The sequence below is a fragment of the Urtica dioica genome, chromosome 12 (genome assembly GCF_054948205.1).
Source record: "Urtica dioica subsp. dioica isolate 48M chromosome 12, U.dioica_male_clone48M_v1_H2, whole genome shotgun sequence".
NCBI lineage: Eukaryota > Viridiplantae > Streptophyta > Magnoliopsida > Rosales > Urticaceae > Urtica > Urtica dioica.
The window spans coordinates 11,051,169-11,063,005 of record NC_142767.1 but is presented as its reverse complement, the minus strand read 5'-3'; the positions used below and the strand labels follow the sequence as shown (position 1 = coordinate 11,063,005).

The 11,837-nt window shown below is 34.7% G+C and overlaps 1 protein-coding gene across 1 annotated transcript; it reads right to left on the bottom strand.

Moving 5' to 3' along the window:
• Window positions 1–1,855: 1,855 nt before the first annotated feature.
• LOC149379095 (acyl-[acyl-carrier-protein] desaturase, chloroplastic-like) lies at window positions 1,856–5,613 on the bottom strand. Its single transcript, XM_089603394.1, has 3 exons — window positions 5,442–5,613; window positions 4,085–4,553; window positions 1,856–2,559 (listed from the first exon to the last, which is right to left on the bottom strand). Exons 1-3 carry the CDS (start codon window positions 5,546–5,548, stop codon window positions 2,008–2,010), a joined length of 1,128 nt encoding a protein of 375 aa, XP_089459520.1. The 5' UTR covers window positions 5,549–5,613; the 3' UTR covers window positions 1,856–2,007.
• Window positions 5,614–11,837: the final 6,224 nt, after the last annotated feature.

The window sequence follows — 11,837 nt, the reverse complement described above, 5'->3', positions numbered from 1 at the left end:
CTGCAGTGATATAGTCAGACTACTATCCACCTCTAGAAGAACTCCACATTCCATTTGAGACCAAGTATATTGAAGTGAGATACAATTGGATTCGTGATGTGCGTAAAACAAAGCAAATTGCACTTGGATAAGGTGCACACTTGTGAGAATGGATCCGACATGATGACGAAGATTTTGTCGCAGGAGAAGCTTGTAGGCAAAGAGCGAGATTACAAGAGCCCATCCTAAGGGGGAGTTTTGTTGATGTCAGGCTCATCACGTGGGCTTGACGTGAATAAGGGCTAGCCCAATAAGGAATTAAAAAGAAAAATAAAAAGGAAAGCAAAAGTAAAATGTGCGTTTTGGCTTTTGGGAATCATGCAAAACTAATTTGCACATATTGGAGATCATCGACAAACAGAGAGAAAAAAGAGAAATGAGAAAGAAGAAAAAAGCTCGGATTTAGGCAATTTGCAAGAGGCTCGGTAGTAAAACTGCATCGGTTTTATCTCAGATTCCTTGTGTCGTCTCATTGTTTCTAGTGGTGTTGACCTTTCTGGTTTACTCTCCATAGATACCCGATTTGAGTATTCGTGAGATTGTTCCTCTTTTGTGTCTTTATCTAGATTATCATATTGTTGATGATGATATGCCTATATGTATTGGAGATGATTTTGGTGTACCCATTATATTGTTAGTGGAAGATTTATTAAGCGACATACAGGTCCCGTGGTTTTTACTCTCGTCTTGAGAGTTTTACACGTTGAAATTGGTTGTGTTGATTATTAATGATTATTTATTTTATTTTATGTTTGACTTGATTGATTTTCCGTGTATTAGATTTAATTGTGCACAAAAAAAATTAGAGAAAGTTATATTACGCATTGTTTCAAGTGATTTTTCTCTTAGATAGTTTGTTCGCTGAAAAATAGAGCAGTGATATGCTTCAGCTCAGTGAACTCACATATGTGGACAGTGAACACCACTTGTTAGGGGTACCCTTACAGAAATCTGGAGGACCCGGATGAGTTTAAGCACCGCTGACTATCGAAGAATTTTTTTTTATTTTTTTTTTATTTTTTTTATTTTTTTTATTTTTTTTTTATGTAATTCCATTTAAGACCAACAAGTTTTACTCTGTTATAGGTATGGCTAAAATTTATTTTTCAGACTATGTATGTGCATTATAATTCGATGTTCATAATTTATTGCCAAAACATTTTCTTAGAACCAATATATGCATTAGAGTAGGAAACAAGTTCATTAAACTTTTTTTTTTAATTATAATTTATCAAACAAAAAATTGGATACTTAAGCCACCTCACTATGGTAAATTAGCCAACATTTGGTAAATACTTTGTAAATAACCAACTTGCATACGTGGCAGCCTATTAACTACCTTTTTTTACATGTTTGGCCGTGTTAAATAAGTCTTTACTAATCTGTTAATAAGTCCACTTGACTATTTACAAGAAATTAACCAAAGGTGGGCTATATCCCAATTCATTATAAAAGTGTGGCTATATAACTTAATAACCCCGACATGATTCTCTTTGTGGTTTTCTATTGTTGGTGAGATCATACTTCATCGAACATCTTCGTGTGCACAATTTTTCTTTTAAGGTTTTCATGCTCGTCATGTAGTATGCTTAAAGACTATAGAACGTGTAATTTGTATTCTCTTATGATATCCTAGTAACATACGTAATTCCAAACTACTAGTCAGCTTTCCAGTTTTCTGCCTTAGCATGTGCTCTTGAGTCTCGGTAACCCAATTTATGATGTGGACTTAAACAGATTTTCCACGAAACCTAGTTCACAATAAGATTTGGTGTCGAAACAAATATCTAAAAACGAAAATTAGAGTAGTCAAGATTCCATATTCGTGGAAAAATTAAGAAGGACATTGGATGTTCTATTATTGCTCCATAAGGAAAATACCTGAAACCATATTATTTATTGAAAAGAAAAAGCATGAAATAATCCTAAAAATCCATATTGAAATCTTTGACGTCGTGGGTGTGTGCGCTAAACTTGTCTGCCAAAAATCCAGCTAAACGAAACCTGAGTAATGGGTTGATGGGCTTTGGTCCGGGCTCTTTCAGAAATTCTCTCAATTCGACGGGGTAAATTACAAAGATAATCCTGAGCCTCACGAGCAGCGCTAGAAAGCCCAGTAAGGTTGTGAACATTCCAGTGGAGTAACAAATGCTCCAAAATGCTTCTATAGTCCCTGTCCGTGTAGACCCCAATTCTCGAGGCGACTGCAGCGAAGTGTGGAAAAAGATTACGGTCGAGGCCATCGTACATAAGATCACCCGGCATGGACAACTTTCCGCGCATTATGGTCGCAAAAGCAACCACCATGTTATTTGGGTCGATCTCGAACAGCTTTTTGGCTATTCTCGTGTAAGCAGCCTCGTGACGCTTCTCGTCGGAGGTGATTACGCCGCATATTTGGGCCAATTTTGAGTCTCCGTATGTCATTGCAAGTCTTGCTGTGTTGCCGTGGGAGATGGCTGTTGCTCTTTCTTGAAACGATGTGTAAATGATTGCTAGGTACGGATTGGTGCTCAACTCCTACAACATAATGTAGAATTCAATTATGAATAGTTTTTCTAAATCAGTTGTATCTTTTGAGTCCATAAAATTTTATGGTCATTTAGTTGCTTTTTTCAAGCATAATCAAGATGCGGGGATGATATTCTTAACACAACATGAGTACATTTCCACTCACTTTTCATTTTTGTTTAAATAAAATCAATTTTTCTTTTATGTTTCGAATAAAACAATATTTTTTTTTGTTTTTATTTATGTAGCCAGCTTCGACCCAATGACGCAATCCTGCACTAGAGGGGCATTGCATATGAGTATGACACTAAAAAATATGTATAAAATTGTATAAAATTTTGTGCAAAAAAATTGATTTTTAAGTGTGTTTTTTTTTTTTTTTTTTTTTTTTTTTTTTTTTCAGTTTGTGCGCAACTTCTTCCGCCACTATTTTGACGTGTTTCATACTATTGTTAATGCACAAAATAATTCTAACATGAAGACTGCACGTAGATCAAAATTGGAGACTCATGACCGTCGTATTACGATAATGGTGCGTTGTAAGACAAATAAATATGTTTTAACCTAATTTTTTTTATATTCTTATATAAATAAGATAACATAACCAATTTTGAAACCGGATGACCAATTTGAATCGGATGACCAATTATGAAATTGGATAACCGGCTGCAGATAATTAGTTTTGAAACTTGAAAACTGAGATTTTTTTTCTTTCTAAATTGTAGGAAAATCAATTTATTTAAATAAGATAACCGGTTTTCAAACTAGATATTGATTTTTATGATTCGGTTAATAAAAAATTTAGATAACTGAATATTGGTTTTCCACAAATTCGGATCAGTTATTGGTCCAAAAATTTGAAAACTGAAATTTAATTTCAATTCATAAACCGGTCCAAAACAAAATCACTGGTTTCATCCCTAGTCCCAAATATGTAACAGGAGTATCATATTTATTTCAAATACCATAAATTTCATTTTTTGCAACAAAATTATTTATAAAAAAAAACATAATCTAAGAAGAGGACAACCTAATTTTTTTTTTCTTTAAAGAGACTATCTTTAAAAAAAAAATGAGTAAAAATGGAATTAATTGCCCCTAAAGAAATTATTTTAAATAGCCAAACGGCTATCTGCAATTAAAATTATGGCCAAACTATTCGACTATGAAATAAATAAGAAGTTTAAATATATTATATGCCTAACTCCCCTTTTTTGAAAATAGTAAGCTTCTATGCTTTTTCATATTTTTTATATTAATAATGTCCCATATTCACAGATAATTTGATCTCAAAATGCATTTGGTAATAAACTTTAAATGCGCATAGATGCGTATCGCTTAAAAAAATGAGGCAACCCTGTCTATTTCTCTTTCAAAGAGTATATTTTTTTTTTATAATTATTATTTTCATTTATATTTCTAAACAAAGAAAAGTATCTGTAAAAAAAGTTATAAAGTATTTTTCAGTTTCTTATATATTTCACTTTCTTTACAAAAATCAACCAAATATATGGTAAGTATTTGATAATCTTACCATCCCTGAGGCTATGAGATACTGAATGGAGATTTCTATCTTCTTCATGTCAACTCGGCCAGAAAGATAGAGGTACTTGTTGAGAAGGTCACCATGCCTATTTTCCTCGGCGCTCCAACCTCTAGCCCAAATAGCCCATGGCGTTTCATCGGTGCCAGTTTCGTCGTGGAATGCGTGCGCCGCGTTTAGCCGCGTGTGGTAAGTTGGAAGTGCTTCCTCGGTGATCATGTCTCCCACCAAAACAACAAAATAGTCGTCCGGAATGGTTTTGGCCCGTGCCATAATCTCTCGAATTTCATCGTGAAATTCCTCGGACGTTGAATCGGGCAGATAATCCTGGGGATGCCAATTTTCCGTCACCGGCTTTAGAAGTGGCAAAACGTTGCTTGTCGCCCAATCTTCCAATGACTCGAAAATCTCGGCCTTTTCTGGTTCCATACTCAAACATGAATGTTGCTGCCTCTTATATCTACATACCATGATTTATTCAAATATTATGGAACAAAACGTGCTTTTTGGACATATATATTTTCAACATGTGAGTAGTCAAATTCATGAATAGGCTATATCACTAACTCTCCCTTTACTTGTATACATTAAAAACTGAAAACTCATCGATGTCAGTTATAGTATCATTTTTTTCTTCTTTAAATCAGTAATTTTTTATGGACAATAAAAATTATTATAATATCACAATATTAAAATTTAATACTTAGCTCCTCCTAATGAAATTCTCTGGCTTCGTCTTTGTGTGCATCCCGTTTCCAAAAGTAATATATATATATATATATATATATATATATATATATATATATATATATATATATATATATATATATAAGGATGAAGATAGGTAGACCTAGGTGGACAACTGTAAAATTAACGTAATCAATGACATAAATTTTCTTCTAATGCTATTTTTTAAACTAAAAAGATTATTGATCAATACGGTCTAATCCAATATAAATATATTTGTGATACATAATTTTAGTATAATTTATACCTCTCATCTTCATATAATTACGAAATGATTCAAATAATTTCCTTTTCGTGTTTTGAACTTCATTTAAAACAAAAATTATAAGTTCCCTCTAGTTTTGCATAAGCCTAAATCAATACAAAAATATTTGAAGCTTTTCTTAAATTTTATTTTGTAGTAATAGAAGCAATTTATTCGTCAACGGTGTTATCATTTTAACCATATATATAATTTGGAACTCAAATTCAGCCCAAACCATATAATATTATCTTCATACTCTTATTTTTTTCTTAAGAAAAAAAAGTATTATATATTTCTTCATTATCATACGTCATAAGAAAAAGAAAATTATATTATATACATAAAGACGTATTATACCTTATCGACAACTTTGAACCTGGAGATCTACGTTGTGGAGAACAAAACCCATGATTCCATTTAATATATTTTGAGCTTATCATGGATGCGTTCACTACAAGAGCCATTTTCGTCAGGTTGTTGTTGTTTTTTTTTTTTTTTTTTTTTTCTTTTCTTTTCTATTTTAGAGCTCCGTAACTAATAGCGCTTCTTATTAGTATTTGGAACTCATATTTATAAAAAGTAAGGACCAATCAATTTATAGTTCAGAGCCAACGATTAAATTTACAGTCCATTCTTCACAGTGCGTGTGTGTGTGTGTGTGCGTGTGTGTGTGTGTGTGTGTGTGTTTTAATGTAATCAAACATGTGTGTGGTTTAATGTAATCAAACTAGAATTTATCTTCTATTTTTTTTTTTTACAGGATTCTATAATTATATAGCCATATACAAATCTTAAATTTGTAAAATAGCCTTATAATTATACCCAAATCATTCTTGCCCAGCAATAATCAATGGGAGAGAGTTATTTGAACAAAATTATCAATGAATTACTATTGATAAAATCAATGACTAATTAACCGGGTGATTTAACTAAATAACCGATTTAAAGTTAGGGATTTGCAAAATAGCAAAAGTTTGTCTAAGATTAGAAGAATAGTCAATTAGGTTTCAAAAACAAAATTAATCTTAAGATTAATATTTTTTTAAAGTGATAAATTGCTTATAATAATTGTCAAAAAATTTAATTTTGGTGTCAAAAAATATTTGACAATTTATATTTTGTTGAAAATTTGAAACTTTGACTATTTTGCTAATCAATTAGTTTCAAATAGCTATTTTTTTTTACAATTTTTCCTATAATTAACCAAACATGGATTATTTAGCTATAATTTTAATGTAGCTTATTTTATAAATTTCTTTTTTATATTCATTTGGGTAACATTTATATATAATTTATACAATAAAATTGGATTCGGTCCCTTTACAAATTCCAATATTGAACCGTACTAAAAATAGCTTTAACTCTAATTTTTCCCTCTAATTCCAATCTAATTTTGTTTTTGAGAGGTGCTCAGGCAGCTCCATGTTTTATTTCTGGCTCTGGAGCTTTCAAAATGTGACTGAGCATGTAAATACTCTTATATAAATTAGGTACGAAAGCTGCAGGGACGCTCAGATATAGCATGCGAAATTCAATCGCAGCCTAGTACAAAATCTTTTTCTCCCATCGTGAAAAAGGAGGCCAAAGGTTATGTTGATGACAGCGATGGGCGGGTCTAAACACCCACACACACGCAGATGGGAGAGTGTGGATAATCATGAAGGAAAGTGTTTATGTGCTAGAGAATTCATCATTTCATTTTTGTACTAGGAAAGATGTAGGCTTTAATCTATGCTAAATTTCCTCGTTAGTAATTGCATAAATGAATGCTTGATGATACTCATAGTCAAAGCCAGTCATAATTGCCTGATTTGTACTCATGCCAAATCCTCTTTGAATAAGCCTACCAATATAACTATTGTTAGGATTTGATCTCCAAATCCAACTTAAAATCAGAAAACGAATCAGACAAAATACGAAAAATAATAGCATACACACAATACCCAAAATCGTCCACTTTATCACTGCAGATTCTCATTAATACCCAAAATCGTGAGAAAATGTGTTTACAACTCTCTTGCGTTGTGCAAACACAACTAGCACACACAATATATATAGGAAAACGCTAGACTAACATACATGCCTGAAATTTTCAAAATACCCTCGGCTAATAACCCTTACAATATAATTTTTTTTGTAAGGTCTATAGTCGTCAAGCCGGTTGATTAGGCTCCGCACATCAACATGGGTTATTTGCCAGATGGATGGCACCCTGGCTGTTACTGTACAACACACTACCCCCGTAGTTCTGATTTAGCTCTCGTAGAAATGATTGCAACCACATCATCTCCTTTATAGCCTCTGTAATGGCTACGTACTCAGCTTCACAGCTCGGCAGGACGACTATCTTATGTAACTTCGAAACCCAGCAAATATGCAATGGATTTTGAATTCGAAAATCCAAACAGACCCATTTTTAAGCTTACATATAAGCATGTTGTCATTTATTTGTTATTAATTGGTTTATATTTTGTACTCCTTTGTTCGTGAAATGTATTTTCTTTTTTCCTTTCAGACTCGTTCGTAATGCTAAATAGCTTTTTGTCAATAAATGAATGGTGACTGTTTTCCAAATCTTATGTTTTGATTTGGCTAGTTAGCTACAGTGTTCTTATATATTATATTGAAACAATTTCTTCCATCCACATTCGAATTGGTCATCGCAATTTTTATTGACATAGTTTTTCAATTATTTTTTTTGTAATTCTTTTAATTTTTATCGATCGCCGTAATTTTTCAATTTCTGAGACCACTAACGTATAATAGCCCACAAAATTTTGAACCTTAGCTTATTAGGTTATGTCATGATGTGATAAATATATATATTAGTGAAGCACATTGGTACATGGGTCCAACCCACTATATATGTCGAGGGAGCAAATTTCGGGCTTATGGTGCCGTCACAATCGGTTTGAAATACTTGATTGATCGTGTAGGGAAACCTGTTGAGAAGACAATGGCCAGCTGAAAGACTATTTTTTTTAGGAGAATGGTACCTGACTTGGCGAAATTTTATATGATTTTGGAAATAACTGAAAAGCCGCGTGTAGGGCAGGAGCTAGCAGGGAATGGCCTATTTTCTCCAGTAATTAGATTAACTCCTAACACGGTTGAGCTAACACAGGGACTAGAGGACGTGAATACTTTCGACGAGCCAACACAGGGATGAAGATGCTCTCCACCTAGAAACTCCTTTTCTCCTCCACCTAAACAGTCTCGTCCTCATTCACCTAGACAATTCCTCCTTCCTCCAACTAGGAACTCCCCTTCTTTCTCAACCTAGAAGCCATTCCTCCTCCTCAAGCAAGTTCATCCACGAAGAGGGATGAGCAAGTGCTCGATATCGATTCCCTTTTGAGAATCGAGCTTCATGGATTGTATGCTATAAAAAAAGTCTTGCATAAACAATTGAGTTTGTACACCATAAACAAACACTGTACGTTTCGGACAAAGAATTCGTCTCCTCCATGTAATTTATCCTGGAGAGCACTGTAAATGGAGTGTTCAGGCAATTAAATTCCCAACACTCAAATTTTTTAAAGTAAGAGGTAAATATTACTTTTCCAAAATCCGATAATTGTTAGTTTACATGTCTAGAAAAATCAACAATTGTAGACATTTAAGTATACAAATATCAGTAATTGTTGACTTACATTTATACAAATACCAACAATTGTAGACATGTAAGTCTACAAATATCAGTAACTTTAAACTTATATATCTATATATGTACTAGTGTTTGTAGACTTACATGTCTATAATTATTGACATGTCTTCTACAATTATACATACCGATCGAGACTAATTATGAAGTTGGCATTTTCTTATTCAGGTTTGACTCTGAACATATATTTGTGTTATAAATGAGAGGTAAGGATATCACCCTCAAGCCACGTCCAAATTACTAGTGGAAGAGTTGTCAAGCACAAGTACATAGATCCAACTTCAGGACTGTGCATACCAAAAAAGATCATTAGTTACAGGCAAATGGATTACGGAGTGTATATGTCTTACAAAAAAAGCTTGGAGGCAAGAAAAAATGCTCCAAAGTCCTACTACGTCACTGAAGCACAGTCCTACGTGTTCCTACCTAAGTTGATCGAGACTAAGAATTCATGTTCTCTCTTTCACTTCGTCACTGCTGGTAGGATCAATCTGTTTGTTAGCTTCTTCATGTCACTTAGCCCGTCGAGAAGGGGTTAGAAGTATTGCAGGCTTATTATCAATGTCGATGTTACGTTCTTGAAGAATTATTACGAAGAAAGTTTGTATACATCGTGTGCCATGGAAGGAAATGATCATTTTTTTTCCACTCACCTTCTGTCATTGGGCTAATGAATCTAATGATACTTTGATTTAGACTGACCGTCTGAAACAGACCATGGGCTTGGTCACCTTGGAGAACCAGAGTGCATTTGTTGGGGGAAGGCCAATCACGGATAATGTGATCGTGGGGTTTAGGCGTACACACGATGCGCAGGGGGAGATTTGGGAATGGGAAATTTGCGGCTCTCAAACTGGATTTGCGGCTCTCAGACGGAAGGGAGGATGTGATTTTTGGATACGGTTGCTTTCAACAAAGCCCTCCTTGCGAAACAGGTTTGGAGAGCAATCCGATTTCTCGACTCCTTAGTGAACCGGGTCCTTCGTGCACGTTACTTCCCCGACGAAAACATTATGAGTGCAAAATGTAGCTCTCATGCGTCCTCGATTTGGAGAAGCCTAATGTGGAGGAAAGAGGTTATTATGGCAGGTTCGAAATGGCGAGTGGGGAATGGAGAGTCGGTGGAAAGTTTGCGAGACTGATGGATTCCTAGGCCGAGACACTTTACTCTCATTTACCCACCATCGCTTACTGAAGGATTAAAGGTTTCCGACCTCAAGTTGGCCTCCAGGGAGTGGGATGTGAACTTGATTGACGGCTTGTTTAAGAGAGACAATGCCGAGGCCATCCTACGCATCCCTTGCTCGGTGAGAGAGGCTCCAGACACCCTTATGCTCTTCTCGACTGACGGCGAGTACAAGGTTAGAAGCGGGTATCGAGTAACGAAAGATACGGAGAATCGGGCTACTTGATCGGGTGGTAATGAAGCGAGCGGTTGGTGATCTAAACTCGAGAAGCTGAAAGTGCCGTAAAAGGTGAAGTTGCTTGCTTGGTGGGTATGCAAGGAGTGGGTTCCAACTCGTACTGTTCTAGCACGTGGGGTTTCTCCCATGTCAGGAGAACGTGATAAGAGGTTAGAGACGAGTTCAAATGCAGTCAGACTGTTTAGGGGTCGTGACACCCAGGAGCTATCCTTGCAGACATTATTTTTCTTGCTGATTTTTTTTGAAGAAGTAGAATTTCTTTAAGCTCCGAGAACATGTAACGAAGTAGCACACTGCTTAGCAAAGTTAACCATCTCTAAGAGCATCTCCACCCGAACGCCATTCCCACTGAATAGCGTCAGGGTGGAGTCCACCCGATCTTCATTTCTCACGCCATTTTTATCGTGGGTTCTTAATTGTTTTTGGTTTTGTGCCAAATATGGCGCGACACTATTCATTGCACTAAAAAAATTTAGTCCATTTAAAGTTTATAATTTATATATTTGCACTGATTTATAAAATTATATCATATTTATCCTTAAATTATTCATATTTTATATTTTAAATTTATTTTCAAATACAACATTAACATTTGGAGTTTCGGAAAAACTAAAACAACATTAATATTAAAAGAGAAATGAAATAACATTACAACGACATCGAAGTGCAAAAAAAAGAACATTAAAATAAATAAGAAAACAAAATACAGCAAAATAAAATTAAAAATAAATTTACAATACATAAACTAATAGTCGGGAAGATTAGCGCCGGATCCTCCAAGACCGGTGAAATATTGTGAATATGAATCAGAATTGAAAAATGGTGTTTGAGATTGTTGTTGCTTGGCTCTCTTTTGTAAAACATTGGCTTGTTCAGCTTCTCAAAATGCACAAACATGAGGATCTAATACTCTATTTAAATTCATTTTCATCATTTTATTTTCTTCTCTGATAGTTTTCAAATTATTAGTCTTATCTATACTTTCCAAGAGGCGTTCCCTAATATCACTTGTCTTCTTCAGCTGCTCAAGAAGTAGTTTATTTCCTTCATCAAGCTTGCTGATGGAAGACGCTACTTTGTCATCCGTTTTCATTTTTTGTTTGGCTTTTTTTCACTCCAATCGGTCGCTCAGAAGGAGATGGTTGTCTAACTGACTCAGGAGTTTGTTGTTCGGACTCCGAAAAAGAACACAAACCTCGAGATGTTTGTTTGGCACTTGAGGCTCCGTCTTGAAATTTTTCAAAATTCTTAATGATGTTCCACACATGATCAAACTTCCAACCTTTCTTGAATTTTTCATCATCTGCAAGCAACACTTTAGTTTGATCCATCTGCAAGTCGATATAACCAATTACAATTACATAAAATTAAAAAAGAATATAAAAATAGCTAAAATACTCACAATAGTGGATGCTGTTAAAAGTCACGACAACTATTTTGTACAACGGGTGGATCGTGCTGGCAGACTTGGGTTGTCACCACTTCAAAAAATAACTGATGTATTTCGGATGTTGGCCTACGGTCTTCCAGCGGATGCCACAGACGAGTACTGCAAAATAGCAGAGTCGATGACAATTGAAAGCCTGAAGAGGTTTTGTCGAGCAATTGTGGAGGTATTTTCTGGGCAATATTTAAGATCACCAACTCCTAATGACGCTGCTAGAC

Bases quoted from the DNA above. Each gene is read 5' to 3' on its own strand.
- LOC149379095 (XM_089603394.1), bottom strand. From the start codon at position 5,548: ATGGCTCTTGTAGTGAACGCATCCATGATAAGCTCAAAATATATTAAA. The intron at 4,554-5,441 runs GTATAATACGTC...CATGGTATGTAG, and splicing joins GGTTCAAAGTTGTCGATAAG to ATATAAGAGGCAGCAACATT. The intron at 2,560-4,084 runs GTAAGATTATCA...ATTATGTTGTAG, and splicing joins ATCTCATAGCCTCAGGGATG to GAGTTGAGCACCAATCCGTA.